The sequence below is a fragment of the Pelophylax lessonae genome, assembly GCF_965119305.1.
Source record: "Pelophylax lessonae genome assembly, chromosome: 3".
Taxonomy (NCBI): domain Eukaryota; kingdom Metazoa; phylum Chordata; class Amphibia; order Anura; family Ranidae; genus Pelophylax; species Pelophylax lessonae.
Genome location: NC_138770.1, coordinates 607,086,357 through 607,113,129, shown reverse-complemented (window position 1 = coordinate 607,113,129; position 26,773 = coordinate 607,086,357). Strand labels below are relative to the sequence as shown.

The 26,773-nt window shown below is 45.6% G+C and overlaps 1 protein-coding gene across 1 annotated transcript in view; it reads left to right on the top strand.

The window, feature by feature from the left end:
* Window positions 1-5,237: 5,237 nt before the first annotated feature.
* Window positions 5,238-26,773, top strand: part of CNIH3 (cornichon family AMPA receptor auxiliary protein 3) — a 229,189-nt gene continuing 207,653 nt past the window's right edge. The window contains exon 1 of the mRNA XM_082252324.1: window positions 5,238-5,676. Within this exon, the coding sequence (XP_082108450.1) occupies window positions 5,596-5,676 (81 nt within the window). The 5' untranslated portion in view covers window positions 5,238-5,595. The remainder of the gene's footprint in view (window positions 5,677-26,773) is intronic.

The following is a 26,773-nucleotide window of genomic DNA, read 5'->3' as shown; positions in this document are numbered from 1 at the left end:
CCTGAAAAGGAATTGGATAGTTAGGTATATTTTTTTTTTACTCACCTTGTAATTGTAGATAGAAAATACTCGCCTATTCTCCACTTCCTCCCTCTGTGCCGCGGCTTCGCCGTCACTTCCTGTCTTGCGATGATTCCTGGGAGCTGAACGTCATCGCTTCCAGGAATCAATGCGACGGCACCGGCCCCGCTCGTCACTTCCGGGGCGACACCGCATTCCCTGCTAAACAGCTTCTGGGCATGCCCAGAAGCTGTGGAGGAATGCGGCGCCACACCGGAAGTGACGAGAGGGGCCGGTGCAGGCGCATTCTGGGAGAAGAACACAAGGAAGAGGACGCAGAAGAGGATCGCGCCGGCTTCAGCTGCCCACAACAGAGATGGCAACGCTGTAGAAGAAATTTTATAAGTGAGTATTTCTTCTTGCAGGTAAGTGCGAACCGGGACAGATCAGAGGCTAGCCATTGTGGAATGTACTAGCCCTGACTGTCCCGGGGGTATGTTTATTGAAAAAACGTTTTTGTGCCCGGAACTCCTCTTTAAGCAGAAAAACTAGCAATTAGTCCAATTAAATACAGGGGTTATTGGTATGTAATGCAGAATTCAGGGGTCAAAAGTATGTAACACGCAGTTCAAAGGTCAGCAGTAAGTACTGCAGAGTGCAAGGGTCAGGAATAAGTAACGCAGAGTTCAGCGGTCAGTAGTAATTAACATAGAGTTCAGCGGTCAGTAGTAAGTAATGCGGTAGTGTTGTGTTAAAAATTTGGCAGCATGTTGCTTTATGGCGTGTTAATGAAGCATTTAAAAAGTGTTAGCTGGGCATTGGAGGAGACGTTGTGGAACTTCCTGTGTCCCAGAATGCACTGGGAAATAATAAGGAACTAGGACAGAGCAGCTCCAGCCACTTCCTGGTTGTACAGTTGAGATGGACCAAGCCAACTGTCAATGAGATTAAAGTTTACAAATCCATCTAGCAGAGAATTCATAAAAATATATCTGCTATCACACCACAACCTAAACACGCCTCAAAGTAAACTATTTCCTCTACATCACTTCCCATTTTAAGCACTTCCCACTAGAAAAGCAACACTTCTATGGACATTTACAAGCATTCTTTTAGCTTTTTTTTAATGCTTCATGAACACAATAAAAACATGTCATAAATGCCATAGAACCGGTAAAGCAGTAGTAAACTGCGGCATTAAAAAAAAAAAAATCTCCTGCAAGGCAATGGCATAATGGGCTAATATACAATATGAAATACTTACATTAGAACAAAGCACTTCAGTGGTGTGCTGTCACCGCTAACAGGGCTTCCATCTTCCCCCGGTCTTTCTTCCAGGTTCACAGGCTGAAGTTGTATGAGTAGCCGGGGCTGCAATGACATTCCTCCCACCCATGTGCGCGGAGGCTGCGGCACAGAGCTCTGAAGGTCCGGCATGCTATGCTGGACCTTCAAGAGTGCATGCGTCAGTGACTTCACCAGCTGCATCCAGATATTCACTGTACCTACAGGTAAGCCTTGTTTTAGGTAGATATCAGCTCAAAAATTGACTTTACTACCACTTTAACGAGCATTGCTTCATTCTTCATAATCAGCACACGTGTGAACGAGCCCTTAGGGTGCCTCTGGTTGGATGTGCAACAGAGAAGGCTTTGGACGGCAGCATTGTCAGTCTGGGGGGAGGGGAGTGGTAGATGTACTAGCAGATTTACATACACTAATATATTAAATCCAAACTCCAGCTAACACTTTATAAGCATTACAGCAGTTTTTTTTTGGGGGGGGGGGGGGGGATAAAAGATTTACTTATAGTATAACTAAAGACAACACTTTTAATTTTTGTTTTGGACAGTGGAGGTGGATTGAAACCTCTCTGTTTTTTTTGCTGTCTGTGCCCCGGTTAGGAAGATTCACCCTCTCTATTTGTCCTGTTTACCATTATCATTATAAGTGAAAGTAAAAGAAAACCCCAAATTTTGGGTTGTCCCCAGAACAGTAATCTTCCCCAGAGGAGAAATGGGGACACCAGGGGTGGACTGAGCGGTCGGGCACTTTGGACGTGGTCCGAGGGCCCGGCCGTCAAGTGGGGCCCGCCGCCCAGTACAGAAGGAATTCACCCGATGTGTTGTTTCAGAGACAACATCGGGCTATCGGAGCCTGGCCGCTGCCGTTACGTAGGTGGGAGGAGGGGCCCGGATGCTGGCGCTACGTGGATGGGAGGAGGGGAGGGGCCCGGAGGTCGACGCTATGTAGATGGGAAGAGGGGCGGAGCCCGGAGGCCGGCGCTACGTATGTGGGAGGAGGGGAGGGGCCCGGAGGCCAGCGCTACGTAGGTGGGAGGAGGGGCCCGGCACTGGGTTTCCATGTTGTCCTGTGAGCAGGGGCGTGTCGATGTGACGTCAACGTGCGCCGCCTCCACAGGTAAGTAATGGAGTTGAGGTGGTCTAATGAGATGTTACAGTCTAAAGATTGTGTAGGATGTGACTTGAGATGGGATGTGGGTGTGGCTGGAGGTGGGGCAAGGGTGTGACTGGAGGCGGAACATGGGTGTGGCCTGGAAAGGGGCCCTTGATTTTATTTGCTCGGGGGCCCTGAGGGTTCTCAGTCTGCCCCTGGGGGACACTACTTCTGGTGACCTGGGGATCCCCAAGGAATTCCCTAAATTTGCCGGGATTTCCTCTCACTTCCTGTTTGGCCACGGGACAGGAAGTGAAGGGAAATCTTCTCAATGGGACAATGGCGAAACAAAATCTGACAGGGCTTATAATCCTCCCTCGCTCTACCCAAAATGAAAAAAAAAAAAAAAAAAGAAACTGTTTTGCCTATAGTTTTACTTTAAAGTGGTTGTAAACCACTGGTTGCTTTTTTTTTTTAGGACCTGCAAGGTAAAGGCATTGCAAATGCAATGCATACTAGCACAATATGTGAAACTTACCTGAAAAACAAAGCCCTCCAGTGATGTAATGTAATTGCTGGAGGCTGCGTCCATCCTCTCCTGGTCTTCCTTCTGGGTCTTCGGACTCCGGCTGTGTGACAAGCCAGAGCCGCAATGACGTCATTCACTGCACAAGTATCTGAAGGAATGGCACGGATGGCCGTTCTTCAGAGCGCATGCGCCGGTGATGTCATCTACTGCATGCAATGTAGGAGATATTTACAGTACCTATAGGTAAGCGTTATTATAGGCTTATCTATAAATACAAGTTATAGCTTAGACAAAGCTCCCAACTGTCCCTGATTTCGAGGGACTGTCCCTGATTTGGAACAAAGTCCCCCTGTTCCTCTTTGCTCCTCATTTGTCCCTCATTGTGGTCTGATCTATACAGTTGTATATAAAATGCTCTATTTAACTTTAAAAAAAAAAAGTGTTTCCCAGGGCTAAACCTTTCATACAATTTCTAAATTGCTGCATTTGTAAATGTCAAAAGCCAATAGAAATAAATACTAGTGGTAAAAAAGCACTTGTTGGTTTAATAATCTTTTTCTTTTGTATAATTTTCCTTTAAGTGGGTGTGACAGGGGGGTGTGTCTTATGCCTAAATACTTTTGCTAGTAGGTGTACCTCGTTCCCATCTCAAGAAGTTGTGAGGTGTGGCTTAGAGTTTACTTCCTCTTTAAATAAAAGCTGATCATTGTAAGCATCCCTGTCAGTGGTAAATGGTTTATCTCAACCCTCTAACTGCTACATCTGCAGGGTAGCTTTTTCTGTTGAAAAACAACAGATTTATAATTAGGAGCACCAGATGAAATTACAGAAATAAAACCAAAAAAAGGAAAACAAATGCAGCCATCACATCTAATGATTGGTAAGCTGCGATTTAATAAATTATTGCTTTTGTGTTTAACCAGTTCTGGACCAGAAGGATTTGCCACTTAATGACCAGGCCATTTTTTGCGATTCGGCACTGCATTACTTTAATGGAAAATTGTCGTGCGACACTGTACCTAAATAAAATTGATGTCCTTTTTTCCCCCATAAATGGAGCTTTCTTTTGGTGGTATTTGATCACCCGTGCGGTTTCTATTTTTTGAGCTATAAACAAAAAAAGAGCGACAATTCTGAAAAAAAAAAAAAAAAAAAACCAATATTTTTCACATTCTGTTATATAACATTCCCCCCCCAAAAAATGTAAAAATCTAAATTTTTAATCCTTTTAGGTCAATTTGTATTCTGCTACATATTTTTGGTAAAGAAAATCCCAATAAGTGTATTTTGATTGGTTTGCGCAAAAGTTATCGCGTCTACAAACTGGGGGAAAGATTTATGACATTTTTATTTATTTATTTATTTTTACTAGTAATGGCAGCAATTTTTAGCAGGACTTCAAGATTGCGGCGGACAGATCGGACCCCTAACTGACATTTTTGACACTTTTGGGGGGCCCAGTGACATTACTACAGTAATCAGTGCTAAAAATATGCACTGTTACTGTAATAATGACACTGCCAGGGAAGAGGTTAACCTAGGGGTGATCAAAGGGTTAATTGTGCGCCTAGGGGAGTTTTTTCTAAATGTGGGGGAGGGACTTGTGAAATGATCATAGAGACCTGTGATTCTGTATAGAAGGATCACAGGTGCTCTGTGATCATTTCAGAGAGAACAACGGTCAGCAACAGCTGACCATCGTTCTCTCTCAGCGGGGAGCGGGGAGCGATCGCGGGTGCCCGACGGCAATCGTGGCCAACAGTCCCGTGGATCAGCATCCCTGCTGCCTAGTGGGGGCAGGAGCGCGCCGGCGGCGGTGCACGCTCACCCCCCCCCAGCACCACGCGCGCGACCGACATAGGGCTACGTCGTTTCGCGCAGCCGAGTCAGCCTGCCGCAGTAAATCTGCGGCGGGCAGGTGGCAAGTGGTTAATACTGCTTTAAAAGTAACCTTTTGCTTTGCCCTGCCTGGACAAAGCACGGTTTCAATTCAAGTGCAATATACAGACCTCAAAAAAGGACAGCTGGTGGGGTGGATTTGGGTCCAAAACAGAAATGGGCACTTCAATAGAGAGACAACTAGGAGCTCTGACGGCATATGACAGCCTGCAGCCCCCTAACAAGAGGATCAGTTCACAAAGCTAACACCCTAAGATAAGGACACTTATTTTCCAAAAAGTGACAGCTATTTTCAACTGAATCCAATGAGGTTTAAAAATAACAGTCACATGGTCAAAATAAAGATGCTTCTCCTTGTATTAAAGCTTTGTGAACTGAGCCTATTGTCTACACATTGCAATCCAGCAGCGGCACATGGAGCGATGTATTGTATACAGCCCCTCCTTCCAGCCCTGCCATCTCTTCTCCTCCTCTGAAATCCAGGCTGCAAATGAGTCACTTAGTCCTCTACTTCCAGGATTCCGGCACTCCAGAAGTGTCCTGCCAGTGGCGGGGGGATGCAGGGTATAGCCAGGAGCCTGCCACTGCTCTTTTTCAAACTTAGGGGCACTCTGCAAAGCTGCAGGACATCCATGTGAAGGGTCCCCCCCCATAGGACCAGGCTGGGGGTGGCTCTACGCTTCAAGCTGGGGACACCGTTGGGGGTCTTCTGTCCTTTGATTTCTAAAGCTGGGGTCACGCTTGGATTTTCTGCTCTTTTTGGGGACACAATGGCATTTACTTTCGCTGCCTTCTGCTACATGCTCTCTCTGGTGCTCTGCGCTGCTCTCATCTTCTTTGCAATCTGGCATGTGAGTAATAGGGAATGGGGCTGCTTGTTTGGGGAGGGACAACCTGTGCTCCTCTGGCTTCTGAGGAACTACAAGGTACAGAAGGCCCCTGGGTCTTGTAGTTCCTCAGTATCTGGAGGAGAAAAGGCTGTACATATGTTGTTGGTATTATAGAGAGGATTTAAGCTATGCAAAAATGGAATGTATGCTGGGAAATCATTTTTTGGGGAGGGGGGGTTTTATCTGGAACTCTGTGCACGGTTGTTGTTGTTAGAATTATATATGTATTATATATAGCTTGCTTTCCCTTTATCTAATATTCCTTTGTTATAAGAAAACAACAGAAGGTGCCACTACTAATTGCTTGGCTGTTATGCTGACCCATTGTTATCAGTACTTTGTAGGTCACTTACTTGGGACAGGTATGCAAATTCTGACTACAATTGCTAGTTCTGGGTCAACCAAGCAACTGGGTCACAAATGACAGTCTTTATAATATTTTTTTTGACTGACAGCTACAGAAAGCAGCTTGTTGCTGCTGGAGCTATAAGTCATGCTGGGAGTTGTAGTTCCTCATGTTACAGCGCAATGTTAAATGTAGATCTCAGATATACCCGATGACTCTACTCGTAAAGGACCACTTTCAGTTGACTTGATCTGAAAAAGAGAGGTCAGTGCAAAATCGAAAGGAGACTTGCGGTAGGCAGGGCTGTCCTCCAGCGCTCTTCAAAGGAGCACGTGTGTTAATGTGAGCATTCGGATATTGATGGCTTTTGACAAGTCCCATCATTGGAGTCAGAATATACAGCACAAATTCACCAAAAAACACCCCCAGTGTGAACAAGCGCCCCGGCGCTAATGGCTGCGAATCCTTGGAGTGCTGTAAGTCATTTTTAATGAGACACCATAGAATATACATTGTAACAACTGCTACATCCCAGCATGTAATTGCAGTGATTATATGTTATTTGAAACACTATCACCCAGATTTTTCAAAGAATAAAAATAATATTTTATATTAATAAATATAGTAAAAATAATAAATAAACAATAATAAAGTAATAAATAAATAAATAAATAATTAAATAAACATAATAAAAGTAATTAGAACATACCCACACATCCCCAAATCTATACAGACCTTTCCCCTTTTCTTCATATTTATATATGCGCTATTCAATTATATTGGACCCGTCATATGGTGTGAACAGGTCCCTTAGGAATATTGACTCTTCCAGGGATGTTGATGTATTATTCCACTGCAAAGTTTAATTTACGCACTCACAGCTTTGTCCTAAAGCATCCGGGTCTAATGTGAGGCTGAAGTGTTAATAAAGCTTCTCCATGAGCCCCTGTTGGGGAATCGTCTGTGCAGTAGGCAGAGCGCGCTCATCAGCCCAGGGGGACCCATTTCTGAGTCTCTTCAGTTCCACCGCTTGTACCTCATCCAAATCATTTCCTCCTTCTGTGAAGGTTCTCATTTATCCATGTCATGGTATAGCTAGCAGTAGTTAGTCACATTCAACTAAACTTGTTCTGTAACTGGACTGGAATGTGTCAAGGCAGATGTTGATTGTCCAAGAACTTGTGGGAGGGTCAATTGTTTGGGAAACTATTCTGTTCTAAATACACAATCCATGCTGATTGGATTAGGGTGATTGAGTGACCCCTGTAGGTATAAATGCTGCAGTATGCTCCTGACATTCATGCCATTGCTGACCTCTTCTGAAAATGTTAATTGCCTGGCTGCCGTACTGGACCATTAGCATAAGGTGGAACGTCAACATTTTTTGTCAAAAAGTGTGAACAAGCAGGTCTTTATTGCAGAAGAAACATACTATGCAATTAAACTTGTTCTATTATCTGCATGAAGGTAAAAAACCTTTAGTATGCATTCCCCCCCCCCCCCGTAGCCCCCCTAATACTTACCTGAGTTCCATCCAGTGATGTGCACGAGAGCAGATGCTCTCCTAGGTTTCTGCCTCCTCATTGGCTGGAAGACAGCAGCAGGAGCCAATGGCAGCCAGTTAGGAGGGAACTTGGGTGGGGCTGAGCCCCTTTCTGTGTGCTTTATGGAGTGAACATGTACGAGTGCACTCGGCGGGGGGGGGGGGAGCTAAAAGCGCTGGTGGGGGACCAGAGAAGAGGAGGATTGGGGCTGTTCTGTGCAGAACCATTACACAGAGCAGGTAAGTATGACATGTTTGTTATTTTTTTTTTTTTTTTAAAACATTTTTACCTTTAATATCACTTTAAGGTCTTATACCAGTCTCTTCACAATCTTTATGGCACATGACTAGGGTACCAAAGAGGGTTTTTTTACCGGACTGCCTGACCACCACTCCACCATCCACTTAACCTAAAATGACCAGACATGACACCGACTGGAGTTTAACCACTTAAGCCCCGGAAGATTTTACCCCCTTCCTGACCAGGGGGTATTTTGCGATTCGGCACTGCGTGACTTTAACGGACAATTGCGCGGTCGTGCGACGCTGTATCTAAACGAATTTGGCGTCCTTTTTTCCCACAAACAGAACTTTCTTTTGGTGGTATTTGATCACCTGTGCGATTTTTTGATCTCGCGCTATAAACAAAAAAAGAGAGTACATTTTGCAAAAATAGCAATATTTTTCACATTTGTTTATATGAAATTCCCCCCCAAAAAAGTAACATTTTCAGCCAATTTGTTTTATGCTACCTATGTTTGGTAAAAAAAAATCGCAAAAAGCGTATTTTGATTGGTTTGCGCAAAAGTTATCGCGTTTACTAACAAAAGGAAAGATTTTTGTCATTTTTGTTGTTTTTTTTAACGTGTAATGGCGGCGATCTGCGATTTTTTTTGCGGTACTGCGACATTGCGGCGGACAGATCGGACCCTTGACTGCCATTTTTGCCATTTTTGGGGTTACCAGTGACATTTCTACAGTAATCAGTGCTATACATATGCACTGTTACTGTAAAAATACACTGGCAGTGAAGGGGTTAACTTTTTTTGAAAGGGAGGGGCTATGTGTGTCCCTAGGGGCGTGCTTTCTACTGTGATTGGCTGTGGCTTCAGATGTATGAAGAGTGATCAACTGTTCTACATAGTAGAACCGTGTGATCATCCTTCATACACAGGGGAGAATGACAGGCAGCTTGTTTACACAAGCCGCCTGACTTTCTCCCTCTCCCCCCGACGATCGCAGAGTGACCGGTGGACATCGGGTCCGCCGGTCACACGCGCGGGGGGGTCCATGACCACGCGGGAGCGGGAGCGGACCTCCGACGGCGCGCGCTCGCTCCCTAGACCCTCACAAGCTAGTGACGTAGCCCTACGTCACTTTGCCTGTGAGGGGCTGACCGCCGACGTAGATAGTCGTGCGGCGGTCGGCAAGTGGTTAATGGCCATAGCAGACTTTTATTGCCCAAATATAAATAACATATTAAACATATTAGCATATGAACATCAGACAGTATTCAAGGGGCCCCAAGGTACTTATGGGCATGCACTACAAGTACCTGCATAACCACCATTTTTAGCCTCCAGCCGCAGAAAGCACCGACTCAGAGACAGTACCACCAGCCAGAATAGTAGGAGCCATACCTAAGACGGGTCCCTCCAAATGTACCTTTTGCCCGAAATCATAACACATCGAAGGACCTCGTGCCCCGCCAGCCGCTATGACATGAATGTCCCAGCTCCATGACCTGTGAAATACAGAAAAAAGACCAAGAACAAGTTGTCCCGTCCACGTTTTTCTCCCAACTAAGGCTCGTCCCAGCCCTTCCCATGCTCTACCTACTCCCAGCTTTTACCAATCCCTATTATTTTATCCTGACTCCTCCTATGCCCAAACCCATTCAGACCCAGTCATGCCGGCCCTCCGTCTAAGCTCCTTCTAAGTTTTGCTCTTTTTCTCTGGGCCTCCCTTGCATAGTTCGGTGTACAATTTCTGCATCTTCTGGGACAGATGAGTTCCCACACATGTGTGGGAGTTACACTATCCTAGCATAGCTAATCAAGATGGCCAAAGATTCCACGCCCAGAAGAAGACCAAGCAAAAATGATGGTACTAGTGAGACAAGTCACAGAGTCGCACCACATAATGGGAGGTAAGTATTGTTCTTTCATCTTTAAGTACTTATATCAGGTAAAATTATGCAAGGTAATACTAAGGAATATAATATAAGGAATTTGCTCTTAGATGTATGCTTGTTCCAGGTAAGAGACTCAAAAAGCTCAATTCACAAAGTTTAAGGCTACATTTACATGGAGATTAGGGGCAAACATTCCTGCAACTGGGATCAGAGATGTGTGTGAACATCTGCAGCCAGGAAGCCTGTACAAAGCAATGACAGGCTGACAGGAGCCATGGCTGTTTGCATGTATCCCTACATCCAGAGGTTACTTGCAGTTAGGCGACCCTGGACTTAGAAAGATTGCATCCAGGGTCAGGCATCGGTCCCTTTCCACAGACAGCCACTGGATGTGTATATACCTGCAAACAGTCGCGGCTCCTGTCAGCATGTCATTGCTTAGTAGAGGCTGAGCTGCCACTGCTCTTTGCATACACCTGTGATTTCAGCCACGAGAATCTGCTGATTCTTGCCACAGGAATCCACTGTACATCCCTTACTGCCTTGTGAATGTAGCCTTAGGCCCCTTTCACACTTGTGTGACTTGTCCTGAGACTTGGGACTGAAAAGTCGCATGAAAAGCTGTATTTCATGATTTCCAATGAGTACCGTTCATATCTGTGTGACTTCAAGCTGCAATGACTTCAAAGTAGTCCCTGCACTACTTTTGTCCAACTTTAATGCATTTTGAGGTCCATAGACCCCAAGATTAGACAGGCATTGCTTCAGGTCCAGTCAAAATCGATGCAATATTGCGCGACTTTTAGGTAGCACAAGTGTAAAAGGGGCATTAAAGCCGAACTAAACCCATAGATTTAACTGCTTTCCAAAACAGTTACATTCAAGTCACTGTCACAGTTGCTTGTGTTCACAACCGAACTGTCAAACCATTGAATGGCTTGTGTCCTAACTGATCACATGTATGGCAACATACAGTGGGTAAGGAAAGTATTCAGACCCCCTTAAATTTTTCACTCTTTGTTATATTGCAGCCATTTGCTAAAATCATTTAGGTTCATTCTTCTTCCTCATGAATGTACACATAGCACCCCATACTGACAGAAAAACACAGAATTGTTGACATTGTTGCAGATTTATTAAAAAAGAAAAACTGAAATATCACATGGTCCTAAGTATTCAGACCCTTTGCTCAGTATTTAGTAGAAGCCCCCTTCTCTACCACCTTGATCTAATACAGCCAGGAGTCTTTTTGGGAAAGATGCAACAAGTCTTTCACACCTGGATTTGGGGATCCTCTGCCATTCCTCCTTGCAGATCCTCTCCAGTTCTGTCAGGTTGGATGGTAAACGTTGGTGGACAGCCATTTTTAGGTCTCTCCAGAGATGCTCAATTGGGTTTAAGTCAGGGCTCTGGCTGGGCCATTGAAGAACAGTCACAGAGTTGTTGTGAAGCCACTCCTTCGTTATTTTAGCTGTGTGCTTAGGGTCATTGTCTTGTTGGAAGGTAAACCTTCGGCCCAGTCTGAGGTCCAGAGCACTCTGGAGAAGGTTTTTGTCCAGGATATCCCTGTACTTGGCCGCATTCATCTTTCCCTCGATTGCAACCAGTCGTCCTGTCCCTGCAGCTGAAAAACACCCCCACAGCATGATGCTGCCACCACCATGCTTCACTGTTGGGACTGTATTGGACAGGTGATGAGCAGTGCCTGGTTTTCTCCACACATACCGCTTAGAATTAAGGCCAAAAAGCTCTATTTTGGTCTCATCAGACCAGAGAATCTTATTTCTCACCATCTTGGAGTCCTTCAGGTGTTTTTTAGCAAACTCCATGCGGGCTTTCATGTGTCTTACACTGAGGAGAGGCTTCCGTCAGGCCACTCTGCCATGAAGCCCCGACTGGTGGAGGGCTGCAGTAATGGTTGACTTTCTACAACTTTCACCCATCTCCTGACTGCATCTCTGGAGCTCAGCCACAGTGATCTTTGGGTTCTTCTTTACCTCTCTCACCAAGGCTCTTCTCCCCCGATAGCTCAGTTTGGCCGGACGGCCAGCTCTAGGAAGGGTTCTGGTCGTCCCAAACGTCTTCCATTTGAGGATTATGGAGGCCACTGTGCTCTTAGGAACCTTAAGTGCATCAGAAATCTTTTTGTAACCTTGGCCAGATCTGTGCCTTGCCACAATTCTGTCTCTGAGCTCTTCAGGCAGTTCCTTTGACCTCATGATTCTCATTTGCTCTGACATGCATTGTGATCTGGAAGGTCTTATATAGACAGGTGTGTGGCTTTCCTAATCAAGTCCAATCAGTATAATCAAACACAGCTGGACTCAAATGAAGGTGTAGAACCATCTCAAGGATGATCAGAAGAAATGGAAAGCACCTGAGTTAAATATATGAGTGTCACAGCAAAGGGTCTGAATACTAGACCATGTGATATTTCAGTTTTTCTTTTTTAATAAATCTGCAACAATGTCAACAATTCTGTGTTTTTCTGTCAGTATGGGGTGCTATGTGTACATTCATGAGGAAGAAGAATGAACTTAAATGATTTTAGCAAATGGCTGCAATATAACAAAAAGTGAAAAATGTAAGGGGGTCTGAATACTTTCCGTACCCACTGTAACTGCAGATCAAACCAGGGTTAAAGTGGTTGTAAAGGCACAAGGTTTTTTACCTTCATTAATTCTATGTATGAAGGTAAAAAACCTTCTGTGAGCAGAAATCAAGGTCCATGATAACATGGATGAGCGAGTTTGGTGTGGAGGAACTTGACTGGCCTGCACAGAGTCCTGACCTCAACCTCATAGAACACCTTTGAGATGTATTAGAGTAGGGACTGCGAGCCAGGCCTTCAATCCAACATCAATGCACTTCTGGAAGAATAGTCAAACCTTCCCATATAGACACACTCCTAAACCTTGTGGACAGCCTTCTCAGAAGAGTTGAAGCTAACAACTAAGACTAAATACAGGCGTCCCAATACTTTTGACAATATAGTGTATATATATATATATATTAACGCACATACACACACACACACATATATATATATATATATATATATATATATATATATATATATATATTATATACACACACATGCACACACACACACACATACACATATATACATATATATATACAGTAAAACCTTGGTTTGAGAGTAACTTGGTTTAAGAGCGCTTTGCAAGACAAGCAAAATTTTCAAATAAATTTTGACTTGATATACAAGCGATGTCTTGATATACAAGTAGCGTCAAGTCACAGATGAGTATAAAAGAGAAGAGAGGAGCCTCTAAGTGTAGCAATATGGTTACATTTAATGAAGGTTCAACATTTAGCAACTCACATGGTTGATGATAAAGAGGCCCATCTAAGTATGCAGGCATCCGGGGTAAAGCTGTCCACATAGACCATCCTCTGCACCGTCATTTACGTCATCCTTTCCATGCTGCCTCTTGCTTTCAGATCGCTTTACTGCAGGGTGGTCTTCCTGGTCAGGATTAGACTGGCAGCCGGCGGTGCAGAAGATGGTCTATGTGGACAGCTTTACCACGGATGCCTGCATACTTAGATGTGCCTCTTCTAATCATCAACCATGTGAGTTGCTAAATGTTGAACCTTCATTATATGGAACCATATTGCTACACTTTGAGGCGCCTCTCTTCTCTTTGATACTCTGTAGCTCCTGCTGGATTTTGCTTTCAATCCCCTTGTGGAAGCGGCTATTTGTGGATGGACATTTTTAGTTACACAACCTATCGCAATGCTATAATTTTTTTCTGTGGACTATAAACTGAAGGATTTATGAATAAATGGTTGTGGAACGAATCATCTGAGTTTCCATTATTTCTTATGGGGAAATTCGCTTTGATATAAGAGTGCTTTGGATTACAAGCATGCTTCCGGAACGAATTATGCTCGCAATCCAAGGTTTTACTGTATATATATATATATATATAATATACACACACACACAAAATCTGATATTTCCATTGACTTCCCACGTCTGTTATGCATTTGTATTTCTGTTCACAATATTTCTGAGCTGAAACAACAGCATACATTCGTCTCCTCTGAGCAGAAGCTGATTTCTCTCTATATAGATCTCCCTATGAATCTCTCCGGTGTAACACAAGCACAGGGGACGGCAGCATCCTTTGGATCAGATCGCTCACTATGATGCCGCTGTAATAACAGAATGGCAATCCGCTTAGCAAGTTATGCTGGGTTGAAATCCTCTTCATTGGCACACACAACACACTCTACCATTTATATTTTGGAAAATCACAACCTGCAGAAGTTCTTGCTTTATCTCAAACCAAAGCAGACAGGAAAAAAAAAATTATAAGTTCTGATGTGATAATCTATATATACACACATTCTTATTTTCAATGGACTACAATTTCCAGCATGCTCTGCCATGTAAAAAATATCACAATCTTACATTTTTTTTTAAATACAATTGGTATAGTGGGTATCTGTTTAACAAAAAGTAGACCTAAACCCAATCACTAAAATTCCACATAAGCAGTATTGATGGTATTTCAAATGTATTTATTCCTTTTTAAATTTGCAGCTTTCATGAACATAATACCCTTAGATCCTGCTATTACTGTCCTTGTTCAGGTAGTTCTTATAGGGTAACAGCAGGCTCCCAGTTGAGCTCCTGGTTGCCACCCGGTTATCACATGCAGCCTCATAAATGCCACCTGTCCCGGATTTGATGCGACAGGCCTGCATCTTAGACCTTAGACCCAGTGGTTCCGCCGCTGATAGGGAGGGGACCACCAGCCCTCTTGTAGGGGGCCCGAGCACACAGGGGGGCCCACACAGAGAGGGGGATTAGTGATGGACAACAAATACAGAAATCTTCCTCCAGAACCTGAATCTGATCTGTCCCTCTCCCTACTATCAGCTTTTATCTGCTGAGAAAGAGACATTTGTTTCTCACTAATCCCCTCCCTTGTGTGCCCCCCCCCCCTACCAGCACTGGCTCTGTTATCTCTGCTCAGGAGTTTATTTGTAACTTTGTTTCTGTCCCTCTGTCTCTCGGATCACTGAGCACAGCCTGTAAATTTTTCTCATCTCATCTTTATTTTTATTTAACATAGTTTTTTTTTTTTAATTTAGCAGGAATTATGTGAGTTATGTTATATTTGTGTCTGTTAATAGTGATTTTGTTGTAATTTTAGCTAAATTTATCTTTAATATTTTCTTGGGGGGGGGGGGGGGGCCTGCCAGGTAGTCTGTACAGGGCCCCGCGATTTCTAACAGCAGCCCTGCGTGTCCCAGCAATGTGATCACAGCCATGCGCAGTACTTAATTAACTCACTAAAACTAGAGGAAAAACGGTTTAACCTTAAAATATGTAAGGGGTTCTTCACTGTCAGAGCAGTAAGGATGTGGAATTTGCTTCCACAGGCAGTGGTATCAGCAGGGAGCATCGATATTTTCAAAAAACTTTTAGATGGGCCCCCTAAAGACCACAACATACAGGGGTATACAATGTACGGTTAACAGCACACACACACATATCATAGATTGAACTGGATGAACTGATGTCTTTTTTCAGCCTCACAAACTATGTAACTATGTAATTAGACATTCATTATTGTAAGCAGGGTTCAAAATTCGGTTTGAGAAGACCACGTTGGTGAATAAGCAAGATCTGGGCAGAGGCCATCCTAGCACCAGGCGGACCCAAGAAGGACTAAGTTAAAGCATTAGTAAACTGCGGCATTAAAAAATAAAAATTCCCTGCAAGGCACTGGTATAATGTGCTGGTATGCATTGCACATCCCACTATTCTTGTTCTGTTGACAACTAGAATTGGCCAACTGTTCGGCCTGTGGATCAGTTCGGGCCAAAAATTGGCTGATCACTCAGTTGAGGGAACCCCCGAATTTGCATGGTGTTTGGTGGGTGTCCGCCCTGCCTGCAATGCACTGCACGCTGAACATTGCATTTTGCACCCTGATTGGGCAAAGCCTTGCCCAATCAGAGAGCGCAGTATAAGCTGGTTGGGCCTGGTATGGATTTTATTTTTTAGCAAGGGGGCCCCAGATCCTGGCCCCCCCTATGTGAATGAGTATGGGGTACCCTTACCCATTCACCAAGAACGTGCCAAAAAAGTAATAAAAATACACACAGTTTTTGACAATTGCTTTATTAAAAAATAAAAAAAAACAGTGTCCCCCAATGTAAATCTATCGTCAATCATGCTGCCTGCCGCACCCGAAAACTAATAAAAATAAAAACGCTTTCTGCCGCTCATGTAGGCCGACCGCCTACTGCAGACTAAGCCGTTTGACAGTTCTTATATAGGTAAGGGGCGGGGCCACCTGGCTACGTCACCTGGTGGCACCGTCCCAATTCTGAAGTCACTGACCCAGCATGCACTGGTCTGTAACCTCAGAAGGGGCGGTGCCACCAGGTGACGTAGCCAGGTGGCTCCGCCCCTTACCTATCTAAGAACTGTCAAACAACTTAGCCTGCATTAGGCAGCCAGCCTTCATGTCGGCGGGAGCGTTTTTTTTTTTCCGGGTGCGGCAGGTGACGTGGTTGATGATGGTTTTACATCAGGGGACACTATATTTTTATTTTTTTAAGAAAGGAATTGTCAAAAACTGTCTCTGTGTTTTCGTAAAGTTTTGACACTTTTTTGGTGACATACTCATTCACATGGGGGGGATCTGGGGGCCCCTTGTTAACCACTTCTGGACCGGAAAGGATTTGCCCCCTTAATGACCAGGCCATTTTTTGCAATTCGGCACTGCATTGCGCGGTCATGCGACACTTTACCGAAATAAACATGATGTCCTTTTTCCCCCACAAATGGAGCTTTCTTTTGTGGGTATCTGATCACCTGTGCGATTTTTATTTTTTGTGCTATAAACAAAAAAAGAGCGACATTTCTGAAAAAATTTTCATAATTTTAGGCCAATTTGTATTCTGCTACATATTTTTGGTAAAATAAAATAGCAATAAACATATTTTGATTGGTTTGCGCAAAAGTTATCGCGTCTACAAACTAGGGGAAAGATTTATGTCATTTTTATTTATTTATTTATTTTTTACTAGTAATGGTGGCGATCTGCGATTTTTAGCAGGACTGCGACTTTGCAGTGGACAGATCGGTCCCCTAACTGACATTTTTGACACTTTTGGAGGGACCAGTGACATTACTACAGTAATCAGTGCTAAAAATATTCACTGTTACTATACTAATGACACTGGCAGGGAAGGGGTTAACCTGGGGGTGATCAAGGGGTTAGGTGTGAGCCTAGAGGAGTGTTTACTAACTGTATGGGGGATGGGCTTGTGAAATAACCACAAAGACTTGTGTTCCTATATACAGTAGAAGGATCACAGGCGCTTTGTGATCATTTCAGAGAGAACTGTCAGCTGTGTTTACAACAGTTGTCCATCCTTCTCTCTCAGCAGGGAGCTGTCGCGGGTGCCCGAGCGGCAATCGCGGCTGCCGGCCCCTGTGCATCGGCATCCCCTCTGCCTAGTGGGGAAGGGAGCATGCTGCCAGCAGGGCGCGCTTGCCCCCCAGCACTACACGTGCGACCGATGTAGGGCTACGTCGGTTCGCGCAGAAGAGAGGCTGGGCGGCCTTAAAGCGGAGTTCCACCCTGGGACATTTTTTTTAAATAAAAATACCCCCGGGACAGTCAGGGCTAGTACATTCCACAATGGATAGACTCTGATCTGTTCCGGGTTGCACTTACCTGCAAGAAGAAATACTTACTTTGAAAATGTATTGTCCAGCGCTGCCATCTCAGGTGTGGGCAGCTTGAAGCCAGCGCGATCCTCTACTGTGTCCTCTTCCATCTTCTTCGGTCCCACGATGCACTGCACCGGCCCCGCCCTCATGTAATGTTCCGGTACCTTTGGTACCCTAAATTACTCTTTTCACAAGTGTATGCGCCCCACCATTCTCTTTTGGAAAGGTGCGCATACACCTTTAAGACTGAAGCTGTCATCACTCAGCGCCGGACTAGATGGCTATTTAAAGCGCCGGTTCTCACTCACATGTGTTCGTTCAAACGATTACCTGGATGCTAACTTGGCTTGAAGCTTTCGTGCTTGCAAGCATACTTCGCTGACGGAACCTCGCTGCGCTGATCCCTGCATCCCGCTTCCGGATCATCCGCTCCTCCTGAACCAACCTTCGGCTGTATTGCTATTAGTGCTAAGTACCCCGCAGGGGAACCCTCTATAAACTTATACTAAGCTTACACTATCTAGCTCTGCATAGTAAAGACTATTTATCACATCTGCATATCTAGATTGCTAGCTCTTAAGACTACTGCTACTTATTCCTGCACTGGGTTGATCACTCTTGTATGTCCATCTGCTACTCTGTCATCTGCTACCATACATGATTGCTAAACCTACCTGCATCCATCTGCTACTGTCTTACCTTCAAGTGTCTGTCACCTACCACCTCCACTCAACCTGTCTCTTAAATCTTCATCACTGTGTTACTACATACATAAAGTCACTCTAGGAACCAGCTTGTTGAGTGTGTGTATTTACTAGCTGAATTAAGACCTTCCACGCATGATGAGTCATTGAGGTTGGGAATGGTATCTCAGCATCTCTCTTACATGACTACTGAAGTGGAATATTTCTGCAGCTGAAAATCCACACCATACATGAAACACAGGAGCGTTACAGATTGAACGAACCTACAAATGGATTCAGCAGAAATAACCACTCAGGTGACACAATTAAAACAGCAAGTAACTGCGTTAATACACTCACTTGCTGAATTAAAAGAAGACAATCAGGCTCTGTCGCAGCAGGTAATTAGACTGACACAACTTACCTCTGCTCAGTCCCCTGAACCCAAGATAAATCCCCCTTTGGTATTTACAGGCGATCGCAAAAAATTTCGCGAATTTAAAAACGCATGTGAGTTACTTTTTTTGCTAAAACCTCGTACCTACCTTACTGATCACATTAAGGTTTGTACTATTATTTCTTACCTAACAGGCGATCCTCGCGCCTGGGCAGACTCTCTTTTTGAGAAAAACGACCAGCTTCTCAACTCCTATGCCTTGTTCCTAGCAGAACTCACTAGCCTATATGATGACCCCAATAGGCAGAGTACTGCCGATCTTCAATTAAGATCCTTGAAACAAGGAAGGAGGCCTGTAGAAGACTTTGTCGCAGAATTCAAGAGATGGACCCTTGATTCAGAATGGAATGATGCATCTCTGAAAACCCAATTTAGGCTTGGCCTATCAGAAGCCGTTAAGGACGAGCTCGCCCGAGCGGATCTACCAAAAACCCTGGATGCATTAATACAACTCAGTATTACCATAGATAGAAGACTACGAGAAAGAAAGGCTGAGAAAATGGGAATGCCATTATCCGTTTCCTCTCGGATTCCGGCCGTTAACCCCGTTCCTATGGAGGTAGGAACCATACGCCCACCGCTATCAACTATGGAAAAAGCCAAAAGACGATATGAAAATCTCTGCTTGTACTGTGCATCCCCGGATCACAAGATAAATGTCTGTCCCCTAGTCAACAAAAAGAAGGGTGAGTGTTCACATGTCCTCCTAGGGGGATTGACAACTTCATTCACTAACCCTTACATTTTTGTTTGTTTGACATTACAGTGGGACCAGAACAGGATTACTACTAAGGCCATGATTGACACAGGATCTTGTGGAAATTATATTGATATATGTTTTGCTGCTTCAAATAAAATTCCTATTATTTCTAAACTTAAACCTGTCTCAGTAAGTCTTATTACCGGTGTTCCATTATCCTCTGGTCCAATCACCGATCAGACACAAGCACTTCTAGTCACTATTAACGAGTCTCATAGGGAGACTACTACCTTCGATTTAATACCTTCACCCCACTTTCCCATTGTGTTGAGACTTCCCTGGTTACACACACACCAACCAACCATAGATTGGAAGGAACGGTCCTTGGCCTTTCTCTCTTGCTATTGCGAGGATACGTGTAACCTCCCGTCTTCCAGGAAGATTCTGTCTATGGTGACAGATGAGATTGCACCACTATGTTATCAGGATCTTTCTGAGGTTTTTCTTGAGAAAAATGCTCAAGCATTACCTCCTCATCGAGACTATGATTGTAGCATTGATCTACTCCCAAATAGCAAATTGCCGTTCGGTCATGTTTATCCTCTTTCACAAGATGAACTTTCCCATCTCAAAACCTATTTGGATGAGAATTTGGAAAAAGGTTTTATTAGACCTTCCACTTCTTCCACAGCAGCAGGACTCTTTTTTGTTCGCAATAAGGACTCAAGTCTCAGACCTATCATCGACTACAGGAAATTGAATGCTATCACAATAAAAGATCGCTATCCTCTACCGCTTATCCCTGAGCGCATTGAGCAGGTGCGTGGAGCTACCTATTTTTCAAAATTGGACCTGAAAGGAGCATACAATCTCATTCGAATCCGTGATGGAGACGAGTGGAAGACTGCATTCAGAACCAGATACGGATTGTTCGAATATCTTGTGATGCCATTCGGGCTATGCAACGCCCCTGCAGTTTTCCAACGATTTATAAACGATATTTTTAAAGACTTACTAGATGTCTGTGTTGTGGTATATCTGGACAATATACTTATATATTCACGATCCCTGTCTGAACACATAAGACATGTAAGACTTGTACTATCGAGATTGCTTGCACATAACCTTTATGTGAAACTGAAGAAATGCTTGTTTCATAAAGACGAGGTACTCTTTCTAGGCTACATCATATCCAAAACAGGAATCGAGATGGACATGAGTAAAATATCCTGCATTCAGGATTGGCCTACACCAACCACACGCAAGGCGCTACAGCGATTCCTGGGATTTTCAAATTTCTACAGGAAGTTCATTAAAAACTTTTCTGCTATTGTGAGACCCCTCACACAGCTCACTAGCATAAAAAAAACATTCAAATGGTCAGAAGAAGCCAATAAAGCTTTTCACTTGTTAAAGACAAGGTTTACTTCCGCTCCCATATTACGCCATCCAGACCCATCCCTCCAATACATTCTGGAGGTAGATGCGTCAAACATGGCAGTAGGAGCAATACTCTCCCAACGACCAACCCACACTTCACCACTTCATCCAGTCGCCTTTTTTTCTAAATCCCTAAGCAGTCCTGAGATCAATTACCCCCTGGGTGAAAAGGAACTGCTTGCTATAAAATTGGCTCTGGAGAATTGGCGACATTTACTCGAAGGCACCCAATTACCAATAATTATATACACGGACCATAAAAACCTCCAATATCTTCAGACTAGCAAAACTCTCTCGCACCGACAGGTACGATGGTCACCAGTGGCGTACCAATGGGGGGGGCGGGGGTGCGGCCCGCCCCGGGTGCCACGCTCTGGGGGGTGTCAGCCGGTGTCCTGCCGGTGTGTTCAGACAGATCCCGCAGTGTGAAGGCAGCTGCAGTGGCAGCTCCTTCAGTCCGTGCTGCTAGCGGGGGGCGGAGCCGGGGGGGGGGGGAAAGGGGGCGGAGCCGCGGCGGGAATAAGGGGGCGGAGCCTTGGCTGGAAGAAGGGGCAGAGCCTCGGTGGGAAGAAGGTGAGTGCCCATTGCCCAAGTGTGTGTGCTGGATCGGAGGGGGATGGGGAAGCTGCATATAGAGGAATTAATCTTTCTCTATTCTTCCTGCAGCTTCCTGCTGAATAACTGATTCTCCTCTCCCTCCTGCAGGAAGAATAGGGAAAGATCAATTCATCTATATGCAGCTGCCCCATCCCCCTCCAATACAACTTCTTTTGCTGACCCCCCTTTTCTTTAGCCCCCCCCCATGCTCTTCAGCTCCCCACAGTGCTTTCTCCCGCCCCCCAAGTGCTCCCTGCCCCCCCAGTGCTCTCCACCCCCCTGGTTTTCCCTGCCCACCCCCAAAGTGCTCCCTGCCCCCCCAGTGCTCTCCACCCCCCTGGTTTTCCCTGCCCACCCCCCAAGTGCTCCCTGCCCCCCCAGTGCTCTCCACCCCCCTGGTTTTCCCTGCCCACCCCCAAAGTGCTCCCTGCCCCCCCCAGTGCTCTCCACCCCCCTGGTTTTCCCTGCCCACCCCCCAAGTGCTCCCTGCCCCCCCAGTGCTCTCCACCCCCCTGGTTTTCCCTGCCCACCCCCAAAGTGCTCCCTGCCCCCCCCAGTGCTCTCCACCCCCCTGGTTTTCCCTGCCCACCCCCCAAGTGCTCCCTGTCCCCCGCAGTGCTCTCCACCCCCCTGGTTTTCCCTGCCCGCCCCCCAAGTGCTCCCTGTCCCCCCCAGTGCTCCCCCCCCCTGGTTTTCCCTGCCCGCCCCCCAAGTGCTCCCTGTCCCCCCCAGTGCTCCCCACCCCCCTGATTTTCCCTGCCCACCCCCTCCCCCCAAGTTCTCCCTGTCCCCCCAGTGCTCTCCACCCCCCTGATTTTCCCTGCCCACCCCCCAAGTGCTCCCTGCCCCCCCCCAGTGCTCTCCACCCCCATGGTTTTCCCTGCTCGCCCCCCAAGTGCTCCCTGTCCCCCCCAGTGATCTCCACCCCCCTGATTTTTCCTGCCCACCCCCCCAAGTGCTCCCTGCCCCCCCCCCCAGTGCTCTCCACCCCCATGGTTTTCCCTGCTCGCCCCCCAAGTGCTCCCTGTCCCCCCAGTGCTCTCCACCCCCTGCACCTTCCAACCCCCCTACAATGCTTTCCAAACCCCCTATTAATTCTCTACAGCCCCGCCCCCCCCCCCCACCGTGCCCTTCAACTCCTCCAGTGCTCTCTGCTTCGTCTGTGCTCTCCGGCCCCCCTAGTGCTCTTCTATCTTCTATCATGTCCTCAGTCTCTGAGCATCTACTGTATCATGTCTGTAGTCTCTGACCATCTACTGTATCATGTCTGCAGTGTCTGACCATCTACTGTATCATGTCCTCAGTCTCTGACCATCTACTGTATCATGTCTGTAGTCTCTGACCATCTACTGTATCATGTCTGCAGTGTCTGACCATCTACTGTATCATGTCCTCAGTCTCTGACCATCTACTGTATCATGTCTGCAGTCTCTGACCATCTCCTGTATCATGTCTGCAGTCTCTGACCATCTCCTGTATCATGTCTGTAGTCTCTGACCTTCTCCTGTATCATGTCTTCAGTCTTTGGCCATCTTCTGTATCATGTCTGCAGTCTCTGACCATCTCCTGTATCATGTCTGCAGTCTCTGGCAGTCTTCTGTATCATGTCTGCAGTCTCTGACCATCCCCTGTATCACGTCTGCAGTCTCTGACCATCTACTGTATCATGTCCTCAGTCTCTGACCATCTACTGTATCATGTCTGCAGTCTCTGACCATCTACTGTATCATGTCTGCAGTCTCTGACCATCTACTGTACTAATGTCTGCAGTCTCTGACCATCTCCTGTATCATGTCTGCAGTCTCTGACCATCCCCTGTATCACGTCTGCAGTCTCTGACCATCTACTGTATCATGTCTGCAGTCTCTGACCATCTACTGTATCATGTCTGCAGTTTCTGAGCATCTACTGTATCATGTCCTCAGTCTCTGACCATCTCTTGTATCACGTCTGTAGTCTCTGACCATCTCCTGTATCATGTCTTCAGTCTCTGACCATCTCCTGTATCATGTCTTCAGTCTCTGACCATCTCCTGTATCATGCCCTTAGTCTCTGACCATCTCCTGTATCATGTCTGTAGTCTCTGACCATCTCCTGTATCATGTCTGCAGTCTCTGAATATCTCCTTTAGCAAGTCTCCAATCTATTACTCAAACTTAAAGGGGCACTGTGATGGGGGGCTATGAAATTTGTGCAAAAAATATATTCTTGAACACATTACAATTTTTTTGTGGGTGTTTTTACATTTTAAAGTTGGGGGGGGGGGGGGGGGGGGTGCCAGATATAGGATCCGCCCCGGGTGCCAAATGCTCTAGGTACGCCACTGATGGTCACTATTCTTTCTAAGGTTTAACTTCCTAGTGACTTACACACCTGCAGATAAAAACAAAAAGGCGGATGCACTATCACGACTAACTGAAGAAAACTACTTTGAAATCCCTTCCGTTCCTATAATACCTCACAAACGCATTATTGGAGTTGTCCGTTCCTTGAAGGAAGAGGTTTTGCATGGTATAAGTTTGGATTCACCCCCACCACAACTAAATACTGATGCAGAAGGCTTCCTCTACTACAACGACAAACTTTACATACCACCTACCCTACGCACCAAGATCTTGGAATTATCTCATGATGTGCCTATGGCAGGACATATGGGTATGACAAAGACTCTTAATTTGATTTCCCGGCAATTCTGGTGGCCTGACATGAAAACATCTATACAAAAATTCGTCTCTTCATGCAATGTCTGTGCCAGGTCCAAAATTGACACTACCATCCGGTCTACTATGCAGTCTACCAATACCCCAAACTCCATGGGAAGTTTTGTCCTTGGACTTCATCGTAGAATTGCCTCTTTCCAAAGGATTTAATACCATCTTGGTGTCAGTGGACCATCTGACAAAGATGGCACATTTCATTGCTATTCGCAGACTACCTTCGTCCAAACAAACGGCAGAACTCCTGATGAAACATGTCTTCAGATTACATGGTATCCCAAAAACTCTTCTGTCTGACCGTGGATCCCAATTTATTTCTAAGTTCTGGCAAGAACTATGTCACATACTACGGATCGAGCGGAAGCTCACTTCTCCTTACCATCCGCAGACCAACGGACAGACTGAAAGAGTCAACCAATGCATCGAGCAGTATTTACGTTGTTACACTTCTTACCAACAGGATGATTGGGTGGATCTTCTCCCTCTGGCAGAATTTGCCTACAACAACGCAACCCACAGTACAACCAAGCAGAGTCCGTTCTACTTGAACTATGGGTTTCATCCCTCTATTCTTCCACCACGCATCCTTCCTTCAAACAACCCAGTAGCCTCAGACTATCTTACCCAAATAAAGGATTCTCTGGGTTTATTAAATACTACCATTGCACACGCTCACAGTCAACAAAAGAAGTACTATGATCTTCGCAGAAGACCTTCTCCACAGTACACTATCGGGGACCTCGTTTGGCTCTCAACAAAAATTTAAGACTGAAGATCCCTAGCAAAAAGCTTGGACCTCTGTTCTTGGGACCTTTCCCAATCAAAAAACTTATTGGAAAAGCTGCAGTACAGCTTCCATTGCCAATAGACCTAAAAATCCATCCCATTTTCCATGTGTCGCTACTGAAGCCCCATGTTCCGGACCACGGAATAAGGCCTAATATTCCACCTCCGCCTCCTGTACAAGTTGAAGGTGGAGAAGAATACGAGATAAAAGAGATTCTGGATTCTCGTATCTACAGAAGAAGACTTCAGTACTTGGTTAGATGGAAGAACTATGGGCCCCAAGACGACACCTGGCTAAACACCTCTGAAATACATGCCCCTAGATTAATCCGCAATTTTCATGCGAAATACCCAGACAAACCAGCTCCAGAGGCCTTCAGGAGCCGGCCTTAAGGGGGGGTATTGTAATGTTCCGGTACCTTTGGTACCCTAAATTACTCTTTTCACAAGTATATGCGCCCCACCATTCTCTTTTGGAAAGGTGCGCATACACCTTTAAGACTGAAGCTGTCATCACTCAGCGCCGGACTAGATGGCTATTTAAAGCGCCGGTTCTCACTCACATGTGTTCGTTCAAACACCCTTACCTGGATGCTAACTTGGCTTGAAGCTTTCGTGCTTGCAAGCATACTTCGCTGACGGAACCTCGCTGCGCTGATCCCTGCACCCCGCTTCCGGATCATCCGCTCCTCCTGAACCAACCTTCGGCTGTATTGCTATTAGTGCTAAGTACCCCGCAGGGGAACCCTCTATAAACTTATACTAAGCTTACACTATCTAGCTCTGCATAGTAAAGACTATTTATCACATCTGCATATCTAGATTGCTAGCTCTTAAGACTACTGCTACTTATTCCTGCACTGGGTTGATCACTCTTGTATGTCCATCTGCTACTCTGTCATCTGCTACCATACATGATTGCTAAACCTACCTGCATCCATCTGCTACTGTCTTACCTTCAAGTGTCTGTCACCTACCACCTCCACTCAACCTGTCTCTTAAATCTTCATCACTGTGTTACTACATACATAAAGTCACTCTAGGAACCAGCTTGTTGAGTGTGTGTATTTACTAGCTGAATTAAGACCTTCCACGCATGATGAGTCATTGAGGTTGGGAATGGTATCTCAGCATCTCTCTTACATGACTACTGAAGTGGAATATTTCTGCAGCTGAAAATCCACACCATACATGAAACGCAGGAGCGTTACACCTCACTTCCGGTGCGACAGCGTCATCCCTGCACAGCTTCTGGGCATGCCCAGAAGCTGTTTAGCAAGGTATGATGGCGCGCGCGCCGGAACTGACGTCGGGGCCGGTGCAGGCGCATTGATTCCTGGGAGCGATGACGTTCAGCTCCCAGGAATCATTGCAAAGCCAGGAAGTGACGAATCGCCGTGGCCGCCGAGGGGAGGAGGAGGAAGTAAGGTAAGTATATTTTCTTCTAAACGAGGTAAGTAAAAAAAAAAAAAAAAAAATAGTGATTATCCATTTGTTTTTCAGGTGACCCGGAGCAAGAAGATGGAGGTAAGTTTTATTTTAGGGTGGAACTCCACTTTAATGTGGTTAAAGGGGGCTTTCAGATTCCGGTAAGTCCCTTGCCCACAGCCACGGTTGGGGTGTGGGGTTGAGGTCCTTGATGGGGACAAGGTGCTTTGGGGTGGGCCTGCTATGGTTTCGGGGGGGGGGGGGCTCGCTCCTGACCTGCTGGACCGCTTGCTTGGATATGGGTCTGGTATGGATTTTGGGGGCTACCTTATGCCGTTTTTTTTTTTTTAATTTTGGTGTGGGGTTCCCCTTAAAATACATACCAGATCCAAAGGGCCTGGTACGGACTTCGGGGGGGGGGGGGGGGTGCCAGCAATTGCAAGTCATTTTAAATGTGATTTGACTCATTTTTTCTGCAGCATGTTTTATGCATGCTAC